A 12,009-nucleotide genomic window follows, 5' to 3' on the forward strand; every position below is an offset into this window, starting at 1 on the left:
GCATAAAGAAAACCCCCAGAAATGGCTTGTGCGGTGATAACCCGGTGGTAATCTGGAATTGCCTCGTGCTACCTGGTGGTTACCGCTAGGTTAGCATGGGAGCCCTTATCACCACCTCAATTGGTGGTGGTAAGGGCTCCCTGCCGCATGGCTATGCGGTAAGTGTTCTCTTACCATTTGGCCATGTGTGCTGGGGGCTTACCTGCTGCAGTAAAAAGGGCCCTGGCACGCAGGAAAAATGGCCCCCAATGCTAGCACAGGACCCTTTTTCCCGCAACTTGGTAAAAGGACCCCTAAGTAAGATGCATTAGGCACTAATGCCTAGCACAGCTTAAAATGGCATCCTGCAGTAAATGCCAGTCTTTGCACTCTAATCGCATGCTTTTTGTTGAGGGGGTGTGTCAGGGGGGCAGAGAGTGGGCATTCCTGTGATTATCAGCTACTACATCTACATTAGTGTGTGCTAACTGGTTAATGCAGGAATACCATGTGAGCCCTTACCGCCTACAAAATGGGTGGCAGTAAGTGCTCACATAGTAATTTTTTTTAATGGCCGTGCACTAATGGCAACATTAAAGCATGGCCATTAATACAAAAAATAGAAAATCATGCGGTAAAAAATAGCCTTAGTGTGCAGAAAAAAATACGCATAAGAAGACGCTAAGGCCACCTTTTACTACAGCTTAGTAAAGTTATTATGCAAGTGGTGACCACTCTTTGGACCTTATTTACAATAAACAGAGACTGCTACTATTAGAATTTAATTCCTTGGATTTTCCTTCTTATTTTTGGACCTCACTTCCTTACTTATTGTTTGTAAGACTATTTCTGAAGCTTATTTTCATTAATATATATTGTCTGATTTATGAATAGGAGTGAATATATATGCCGCTCACCATTTTAATGAAATATGTTTATGAGTGAACATGCATGTCTCTCATTATTGTAGGCATGTGCTGAAACATGGCCATGTCAGGTTTTACATCTTTTTAATAAACTACTGTGTTTGGCCCTTAGGACTTATTTTCTTTGACTGATCATACATGTGTAAGACCCTGCCTCTCTGTTTGGACCACTACATTACCAGGATACATGGAAGCGTATTTTCAAAGCACTAGACTTATAAAGTTCCATAGGTTACTATGGAGTTCATTTTCAAAAGAGAAAAACGTCCAAAAAGTGACACAAATCTGCATTTGGACATTTTTCTCACAAAAACATCCAATTGGTATTTTCAAAACCAAATTTTAGACGTTTTTCTATGAAGTCCGTCAGAAGTGCATTTAAATCACAAGGGAGCCTGTCAGGGACGGATCTGGGCGTTCCTAACACTTGGATGTTTTTCAGCCATAATGGAACAAAACAAAACCATCCAGGACTAAAACTAAGACGTTTTGAGCTAGACCTGTTTTGATAACGAATAAGACACAAAAAGGTGCCCTAAATGACCATATGACCACTGGAGGGAATCCGGGATGACCTCTCCTTGCTCCCTCAGTGGTCACTAACTCCCTCCCACCCACCCCCAAATATGTGATTTAAAACATTACTTGCCAGCCTCTATGCCAGTCTCCGATATAGCGAATGCTACATACCTGTAGAAGGTATTCTCCGAGGACAGCAGGCTGATTGTTCTCACTGATGGGTGACGTCCACGGCAGCCCCTCCAATCGGAAACTTCACTAGCAAAGGCCTTTGCTAGTCCTCGCGCGCCCATGCGTACCGCGCATGCACGGCCGTCTTCCCACCCGAACCGGCTCGTGTTCGTCAGTCTCATATGTAGCAAGACAAAGACAAGGGAAGACACAACTCCAAAGGGGAGGCGGGCGGGTTTGTGAGAACAATCAGCCTGCTGTCCTTGGAGAATACCTTCTACAGGTATGTAGCATTCGCTTTCTCCGAGGACAAGCAGGCTGCTTGTTCTCACTGATGGGGTATCCCTAGCCCCCAGGCTCACTCAAAACAACAAACATGGTCAATTGGGCCTCGCAATGGTGAGGACATAACTGAGATTGACCTAACAACTTATCCAACTAACAGAGTGTAGCCTGGAACAGAATAAAAATGGGCCTAGGGGGGTGGAGTTGGATTCTAAACCCCGAACAGATTCTGAAGCACTGACTGCCCGAACCGACTGTCGCGTCGGGTATCCTGCTGCAGGCAGTAATGAGATGTGAATGTGTGAACAGATGACCACGTCGCAGCTTTGCAGATCTCTTCAATAGTGGCTGACTTCAGTTGGGCCACTGACGCAGCCATGGCTCTGACATTGTGAGCCGTGACATGACCCTCAAGAGCCAGCCCAGCCTGGGCGTAAGTGAAGGAAATGCAATCTGCTAGCCAATTGGATATGGTGCGTTTCCCCACAGCCACTCCCCTCCTGTTGGGATCAAAAGAAACAAACAATTGGGCGGACTGTCTTTTGGGCTGTGTCCGCTCCAGATAGAAGGCCAATGCTCTTTTGCAGTCCAATGTGTGCAGCTGACGTTCAGCAGGGCAGGAATGAGGACGGGGAAAGAATGTTGGCAAGACAATTGACTGGTTCAGATGGAACTCTGACACTACCTTCGGCAAGAGCTTAGGGTGAGTGCGGAGGACTACTCTGTTATGATGAAATTTGGTGTAAGAGGCCTGGGCTACCAGGGCCTGAAGCTCACTGACTCTACGAGCTGAAGTAACCGCCACCAAGAAAATGACCTTCCAGGTCAAGTACTTCAGATGGCAGGAGTTCAGTGGCTCAAAAGGAGGTTTCATCAGCTGGGTGAGAACGACATTGAGATCCCATGACACTGTAGGAGGTTTGACGGGGGGCTTTGACAAAAGCAAACCTCTCATGAAGCGAACAACTAAAGGCTGTCCTGAGATCGGCTTACCTTCCACACGGTAATGGTATGCCCTGATTGCACTAAGTTGAACCCTTACAGAGTTGGTCTTGAGACCAGACTCAGACAAGTGCAGAAGGTATTCAAGCAGGGTCTGTGTAGGACAAGAGCGAGGATCTAGGGCCTTGCTGTCACACCAGACTGCAAACCTCCTCCATAAAAAGAAGTAACTCCTCTTAGTGGAATCTTTCCTGGAAGCAAGCAAGATACGGGAGACACCCTCTGACAGACCCAAAGAGGCAAAGTCTACGCTCTCAACATCCAGGCCATGAGAGCCAGGGACCGGAGGTTGGGATGCAGAAGCGCCCCCTCGTCCTGTGTGATGAGGGTCGGAAAACACTCCAATCTCCACGGTTCTTCGGAGGACAACTCCAGAAGAAGAGGGAACCAGATCCGATGCAGCCAAAAAGGAGCAATCAGAATCATGGTGCCCCGGTCTTGCTTGAGTTTCAACAAAGTCTTCCCCACCAGAGGTATGGGAGGATAAGCATACAGCAGACCTTCCCCCCAGTCCAGGAGGAAGGCATCCGATGCCAGTCTGCCATGGGCCTGAAGTCTGGAACAGAACTGAGGGACTTTGTGGTTGGCTCGAGATGCAAAGAGATCTACCAAGGGGGTGCCCCACACCTGGAAGATCTGGCACACTACTCTGGAGTTGAGCGACCACTCGTGAGGTTGCATGATCCTGCTCAACCTGTCGGCCAGACTGTTGTTTACGCCTGCCAGATATGTGGCTTGGAGCAACATGCCATGACGACGAGCCCAGGGCCACATGCTGACGGCTTCCTGACACAGGGGGCGAGATCCGGTGCCCCCCTGCTTGTTGATGTAATACATGGCAACCTGGTTGTCTGTCTGAATTTGGATAATTTGGTGGGACAGCCGATCTCTGAAAGCCTTCAGAGCGTTCCAGACCGCTCGTAACTCCAGGAGATTGATCTGCAGATCGCGTTCCTGGAGGGACCAGCTTCCCTGGATATGAAGCCCATCGACATGAGCTCCCCACCCCAGGAGAGACGCATCCGTAGTCAGCACTTTTTGTGGCTGAAGAATTTGGAAAGGACGTCCCAGGGTCAAATTGGACCAAATCGTCCACCAATACAGGGATTTGAGAAAACTCGTGGACAGGTGGATCACGTCTTCTAGATCCCCAGCAGCCTGAAACCACTGGGAAGCTAGGGTCCATTGAGCAGATCGCATGTAAAGGTGGGCCATGGGAGTCACATGAACTGTGGAGGCAATGTGGCCCAACAATCTCAACATCTGCCGAGCTGTGATCTGCTGGGACGCTCGCACCCGAGAGACAAGGGACAACAAGTTGTTGGCTCTCGTCTCTGGGAGATAGGCACGAGCCGTCCGAGAATCCAGCAGAGCTCCTATGAATTCGAGTCTCTGTACTGGGAGAAGATGGGACTTTGGATAATTTATCACAAACCCCAGTAGCTCCAGGAGGCGAATAGTCTTCTGCATGGACTGTAGAGCTCCTGCCTCGGACGTGTTCTTCACCAGCCAATCGTCGAGATAGGGGAACACGTGCACTCCCAGCCTGCGAAGCGCCGCTGCTACTACAGCCAGGCACTTCGTGAACACTCTGGGCGCAGAGGCGAGCCCAAAGGGTAGCACACAGTACTGGAAGTGACGTGTGCCCAGCTGAAATCGCAGATACTGCCTGTGAGCTGGCAGTATCGGGACGTGCATGTAGGCGTCCTTCAAGTCCAGAGAGCATAGCCAGTCATTTTCCTGAATCATGGGAAGAAGGGTGCCCAGGGAAAGCATCCTGAACTTTTCCTTGACCAGATATTTGTTCAGGGCCCTTAGGTCTAGGATGGGACGCATCCCCCCTGTTTTCTTTTCCACAAGGAAGTACCTGGAATAGAATCCCAGCCCTTCTTGCCCGGATGGCACGGGCTCGACCGCATTGGCGCTGAGAAGGGCGGAGAGTTCCTCTGCAAGTACCTGCTTGTGCTGGAAGCTGTAGGATTGAGCTCCTGGTGGGCAATTTGGAGGTTTCGAGGCCAAATTGGGTGTATCCTTGCCGGACTATTTGAAGAACCCAACGGTCGGAGGTTATGAGAGGCCACCTTTGGTGAAAAACTTTCAACCTCCCCCCGACCGGCAGATCGCCCGGCACTGATACGTTGATGTCGGCTATGCTCTGCTGGAGCCAGTCAAAAGCTCGCCCCCTGCTTTTGCTGGGGAGCCGCGGGGCCTTGCTGAGGCACAGGCTGCTGAGAGCGAGCGCGCTGGGGCTTAGCCTGGGCCGCAGGCTGTCGAGAAGGAGGATTGTACCTACGCTTACCAGAAGAGTAGGGAACAGTCTTCCTTCCCCCATAAAAACGTCTACCTGAAGAGGTAGATGCTGAAGGCTGCCGGCGGGAAAACTTGTCGAAAGCGGTATCCCGCTGGTGGAGCTGCTCTACCACCTGTTCGACTTTCTCTCCAAAAATGTTGTCCACTCGGCAAGGGGAGTCCGCAATCCGCTGCTGGATCCAATTCTCCAGGTCGGAGGCACGCAGCCATGAGAGTCTGCATCACCACACCTTGAGCAGCGGCCCTGGACGCAACATCAAAGGTATCATATACCCCACTGGCCAGGAATTTTCTGCACGCCTTCAGCTGCCTGACCACCTCCTGAAATGGCTTGGCTTGCTCAGGAGGGAGCTTGTCCACCAAGCCCGCCAACTGCCGCACATTGTTCCGCATATGGATGCTCGTGTAGAGCTAGTAAGACTGAATTTTGGCCACGAGCATAGAAGAATGGTAGGCCTTCCTCCCAAAGGAGTCTAAGGTTCTAGAGTCCTTGCCCGGGGGCGCCAAAGCATGCTCCCTAGAACTCTTAGCCTTTTTTAGGGCCAGATCCACCACACCAGAGTCGTGAGGCAACTGAGTGCGCATCAGCTCTGGGTCCCCTTGGATCCGGTACTGGGACTCGATCTTCTTGGGAATGTGAGGATTAGTTAAAGGCTTGGTCCAGTTCGCCAGCAATGTCTTTTTTAGGACATGATGCATGGGTACTGTGGACGCTTCCTTAGGTGGAGAAGGATAGTCCAAGAGCTCAAACATTTCAGCCCTGGGCTCATCCTCCACGACCACCAGGAAGGGGATGGCCGTAGACATCTCCCGGACAAATGCCGCGAAAGACAGACTCTCGGGAGGAGAAAGCTGCCTTTCAGGGGAGGGAGTGGGATGAGAAGGAAGGCCATCAGACTCCTCGTCAGAGAAATATCTGATGTCCTCCTCCTCCTCCCACGAGGCCTCACCATCGGTATCAGACACAAGTTCATGAACCTGTATCTGAAGCCGTGCCCGACTCGACTCCGTGGAAACACGGCCACGGTGGGAGCGTCGAGAGGTAGACTCCCTCGCCAGTACCGGTGAAACTCCCTCCGCCGACGTCGTCAGGGAGCCATCCTGGGAGGCGGCCGCAGTCGGTACCGCAAGCGGCACCGATGTCGGAGACCTCACCCCGGGCAAGGGGCCAGCCGGCGCTTCACTCGACGGTACCGGTGGCGCAAGCACCCCCAGTACCGGGGGGAAGGGCGCAACAGCTCTCCCAGGATCTCCGGGAGAACGGCCCGGAGACTCTCGTGCAGAGCGGCTGTGGAGAAAGACATGGAAGCCGATGCAGGCGTCGAGGTCAGAGTCTGTTCCGGGCGTGGAGGCTGTTCCGGGCTGTCCAAGGTGGAGCGCATCGACACCTCCTGAACAGAGGGTGAGCGGTCCTCCCGGTGCCGATGCCTACTGGGTGCCGACTCCCTCGGCGACCCAGAGCTCTCGGTACCGATGAGGGAAGGAGACCGGTGTCGATGCTTCTTTGATTTTTTTCAAACGAAGCATGTCACCGGAGCTTCCCGGTACCAACGAGGAGGACGTAGAATCCAGCCGTCTCCTCCTCGGGGCCGAGGCCGAAGAAGGTCGGTCTCGGGGGGGGGGCTGTACCGCAGGAGCCCTCAGGGTAGGAGGAGACCCACCCGAAGGCTCACCGCCACCAGCAGAGGAATGGACAGCCCTCACCTGCACTCCAGTCGAAGCACCACCGTCCGACGACATCAGCAACAGTGGAGGTCCCGGTACCGCCGACGCAGCCTTTCGATGTCTCGGTACCGACGATGCAGAGGGTCGATACCTCGATGCAGTTGATGCCGAGGTCGAAGGTCTTGATGCTGCCGACGTCGATGCACTCGATGACTCCGGTGCTGTTGTCGACGAAGAGCCCGAGAACAACACATTCCACTGGGTCAATCTCGCAACCTGAGTCCTCTTCTGTAAAAGAGCGCAAAGACTACAGGCCTGCGGGCGGTGCCCAGCCCCCAGACACTGAAGACACGACGCGTGCCTATCAGTGAGCGAGATTACCCGGGTGCACTGGGTGCACTTCTTGAAGCCGCTGGGAGACTTTGATGACATGGGCGGAAAAATCACGCCGGCAAAATCAAAATTCGTAATGGCGACTAAGGGCACCAAAAATAGGGAGAGAAAAAACCCATACCGAGGCCCCAAAAAAAGGCCTACCCCGAAAGCGAAAGGAAACTTACGTCGGGGAAACAAACTGGACACACAGGAAGGGACAAGACCAAGGTCTTCTCTTTTTTTTTTTTTTTTAACAAAATCGCGAAGACGCGCTAGGGTCAACTTTGAGGGGCATGAAACGGCGCAAAACACGACCGTCCCGAGCGCGGACAAAAGAAGACTGACGAACACGAGCCGGTTCGGGCGGGAAGACGGCCACGCATGCGCGGTACGCATGGGCGCGCGAGGACTAGCAAAGGCCTTTGCTAGTGAAGTTTCCGATTGGAGGGGCTGCTGTGGACGTCACCCATCAGTGAGAACAAGCAGCCTGCTTGTCCTCGGAGAAACTCCAGTCCATTAGATCAGCATGCAGGTCCTTGGAGTAGTTCAGAGGTGGATGCAGTGCACTGTAGACAGGTGAACCCATACTGTGAGCCCTCCAAAACTCACCAGAAACCCACTGTACCCATATATAGGTGTCCCCTTCACCCGTAAGGGCTATAGTAGTGGTGTACAGTTGGGGGTATTGGGTTTTGGGGAGGTTTTGGGGGGCTCAACAGACAAGATAAGGTAAAATGATGAGATGTGTACCTGGGAGAATTTTATGAAGTCCACTGAAGTGCTCCCTAGGGTGCCCTATTGCTTTCCTGGGATGTCTGGGGGACCAGTCTACAAAAATGCTGGCTCTTCCTGCATCCCAATAACTTGATTTTGTGTGTTTTGCACTTGGACATTTTTTTTTTTTCAAAAATGGACCATCAAACAAAACATGCAAATCACAAAACCCTGTTCCAAACAGTATTTTCGGAAGAAAAAAAAAAGATAGATGTTTTTCTTTTTTGAAAATTACCTTCTTTCCAATTCAGATTTTGGACATTTTTTGTAAAATGTCAGACTTAGGTATCATATCGAAAATGCCCCTCCATGTAACTTTGTAAGTCTAAGTGCTTTGAAAATATGCCTCCACATATCAAGCAAACCATAGCAGTGCCAACATAAACCCTGCATAGAGTGAACACAACCTATGCTTCACAATCCATTGGGAAGAATGATTTTAACAGTGTTTGGAAGTCATAAGTGGTATAACAGCAACCTGTAATATTCACATAATTCAGTATTTAATCAGTGACATGAGACTTGTACTACTCTTACCCTCTACATACCTTCTTCCGATCCCATCGTCCTGCCTTCATGGATGCTGTGGCCTGAGGGATTTGCCTGCAAAAGATTAATCCAGCTATATGGTCAGAAAAAGGTCTCCTCCCCTCCAACCATACTTGCACAAATCCCCCTCCTCACACTCATAAGGTATGCTGGGATTCATAGACTGTAAATGATGGACTAACTACCAAATTTCTTGTGGAAAGGAAAGAACCTATCTGCAAAGACTCTCTAATAAGAGCCAAATGGGAAGGCATATGGGGAAAGGTAGGGCACAACAGCCCCTGAGGAAAACCAGGTGAGAGAAGCCACACATAACTTTTTGTTAAGCACTACATGTACTAATGTAGTCAAGAAAGGTTGTGCACAATGGCAAGAGTTCAGGTCTCTTATATCTACTAGGAGATTACCAGCCTGCCTCATAGATCCCCAAACAAGTCAAATAAAAATATCCAAAAGGTGCTGTTCTAGGGACAAGCCAGAGACTTTCCCTCAGTAGCATGTCAACGCTGCCACTTGCACCCGAAGGGAATTGTAAGCCAGGCCTTTTTGTAAGCCATCTTGCAAAAAGTCCAGGACCAGTGAGACTGTAGCCCGCGTGGGTATGATCGCCTTTGAAACACACCACGCCTCAAACTTGCGCCAGATCCGAGCATAAGCTGCGGAGGTAGACCGCTTGCGGGCCTGCAAGAGAGTGGAGATGACCTTGTTAGAGTAGCCCTTATCTCTCAATTGCGCCCTCTCAAGAGCCAGGCCATAAAATCAAATTGGCAGGGATCCTCCATAGTCACCGGGCCTTGAACCAACAGGTTTGGCACCAGAGGTAAAGGAAGTGGAGCCTCCACCAGCATCCGGCGGAGATCCACACCCCACGGATGCCGTGGCCAATCTGGAGCGATTAGAATCATCAATCCTCAGTGCAACCAAATCCGCAGGAGGACTCCCCTATCAAGGGCCACAAAGGGAACACATACAGGAGCCCCGAGGGCCAGGGTTGAGCCAGAGCATCCAACCCTGCCAAGCGAGGATCTCTCCGTCTGCTGAAAAAGCGAGGGACTTTGGTGTTTGCACTTGACACCATGAGATCCATTGGGGGAGTCCCCCATATGGCACAAAACTAAAGAAAAATTTCTTCTGCCAGTTCCCATTCCGCCGGGTCGATTAGATGCCTGCTGAGAAAATCGGCTAGCACGTTGCTCTGACCTGCTATATGAGCTGCTGACAGAAGCTGCAGGTGGAGCTCGGCCCAGTGGCAAATCTGAGTGGCCTCCGCAGCCAGGGCCCTGCACTGACTGCCGCCCTGACAATTTATGTAGGCCACCGCTGTCGTGTTGTCTGACAGAACCCGGACAGCAAGCCCCTTCAGAGTCCTGTGAATGGCCATAAGAGCCTGGAATATCGCTCTCAGTTCCAAGCGATTGATGGACCCCCCACTTCCACGGGTATCCACTGACCCTGAGCATAGCTTCCCTGGCAATGCGCTCCACAGCCCAAAAGGCTGGCATCCGTTATCACCAGGCACCAAGAAGGAAGCGCGAGCGGCATTCCTTGTCGCAGCATCCTGTCGGAGAGCCACCAATCCATACTGAGCCGGGCCGCAGGGAGCCACGTTAGTCTGCGTTGATATTCCTGGGAAATCGGAGACCATTGATGGAGCAGAGCAATCTGCAGTGGCCTCATATGCGCTCTCGCCCAGGGAACCACCGCTAAGGTGGCCGTCATCGACCCCCAGCAGCTGGACAAAGTCCCAAGCTAGAGGGCGAGGCATCTGCAGGAGCAGACTGACCTGATTCTGAAGCTTGCACCACCTGTGGTCGGGGAGAAAGACAAACCCCAAGGCCATGTGGAACCGGACCCCCAAATACTCGAGAGACTGAGAGGGGGTCAGGTGACTTTTGGGTATATTGACCACCCAGCCTAGAGTCTGCAGGCCTTGAACCACTCTGGCTGTGACAAGACGACTTTGGTCTGCCGAATCCGCTCTGATGAGCCAGTCGTCGAGATAAGGGTGAACTCTGATACTCTCTCACCTGAGGTAGGTAGCTAACACCACCATTACCTTAGAAAGGTACGGGGAGCTGTGGCGAGGCCAAAAGGCAAGGCCCAAAACTGGAAATGCTGGCCGAACACCGCAAACTGGAGGAACCGCTGGTGCGGGGGCCAAAAAGGAATGTGCAAGTAAGCTTCCTTGAGGTCCAGAGTCGTGAGAAACTCTCCTGGCTGTACCTCCGCAATGATGGAGTGCAGGGTTTCCATGCGAAAATGAAGCACTCTTAGGGCCTCATTGACACTCCGTAAGTCGAGGATCGGTCTGAAAGACCAGCCTTTTCGAGGCACCACAAAATAAATGGAGTAGCGACCTCAGCCACGTCCAGCGGGAGGCACCGGGATCACCACTCCGAGATGCAGCAAGACTTGAAAGGTCTCCTCTACCGCCGCCTGTTTGACGGCAGTGCCGCATAGGGACTCCAAAAACACGTCTCTCACCGGGGCACCGAATTCCAATCGGTAACCTTCTCTGATCAGGTCCAGGACCCACTGATCCAAGGAAATCTTGGTCCACTCCTCGAAAAAGAGGGAAAGACGACCTCCTACTGCATGAATAGAGGAGTGGACCAGCGTCCCATCATTGTGGAGGATGCCCCTGAACTCCTGGCCGCAACCCGGCCGTTGCGGAGCGCTTCTCCGAGCGAAAGGAGTTCCTCTGCTGAAAACGGGCACATTGAGAAAACCCAGTAGAGCGCCCCGGGCGATACCTGCAAGCTTCACGGAAGCGAGGTCTGGAAGAGGAGGGAAATACAGGACCCTTGGAAGAAGGTAACCGCTGGGGCTTAGAATCCCTTAGGTCTTTAACAATCTTCTCCAAATCCTCTGCAAATAATAGGAGGCCCCGAAAGGGTAACCTCACCAGCCTTAGCTTAGAGGCCATGTCAGCCGCCCAATGCCGCAGTCAAAGAAGGTGGCAGGCAGAAACCGCCACAGACATCTGCTTAGCCGAAGCTCTGACCAGATCATAATGGGCGTCAGTCAAAAATGACAGGGCCGACTCCATCCGCGGGGCAACCTCAGAGAGGGACCCCGCACCCTCCGCGGGCTGATCCACCGCCTGTTGTAACCAGGAAAGACAGGCGCGGGCTGCATAGGAACTGCAAATAGATGCCCTTAAGGCAAGGCCCGATATTTCAAAGGACCTCTTCAGCGCGGATTCTAGCCGCCGGTCCTGCATGTCTTCGCTATGACCAGCGCGTCAACTTTAGGCATCCCAAAAAAGGGCCAAGTGAACCTTACTCAGAGGGTAAAGCTGGCCCATAGCCCTGGCCACTTTCAAAGGCCCATCGGGGTCAGACCATTGAGCTGGAATAAGCTTCCGGATGGAGTCATGCACAGGAAAGGCCCGAGTAGGCTTCTTAGTACTCGCCATCCTAAGATTAACAGAGGAGGCATCGCACTCGGCAGG

General features: G+C 52.1%; 1 protein-coding gene across 1 annotated transcript in view; it reads right to left on the bottom strand.

Moving 5' to 3' along the window:
- LOC115474404 (D-3-phosphoglycerate dehydrogenase-like) overlaps nucleotides 1–12,009 on the bottom strand; it is a 227,097-nt gene that overhangs the window by 188,471 nt on the left and 26,617 nt on the right. Inside the window, exon 4 of the mRNA XM_030209851.1 lies at nucleotides 8,555–8,609. Coding sequence (XP_030065711.1) covers nucleotides 8,555–8,609 — 55 coding nt within the window. The remainder of the gene's footprint in view (nucleotides 1–8,554; nucleotides 8,610–12,009) is intronic.

Source organism: Microcaecilia unicolor, chromosome 7 (assembly GCF_901765095.1).
Source record: "Microcaecilia unicolor chromosome 7, aMicUni1.1, whole genome shotgun sequence".
Classification (NCBI taxonomy): Eukaryota; Metazoa; Chordata; class Amphibia; order Gymnophiona; family Siphonopidae; genus Microcaecilia; species Microcaecilia unicolor.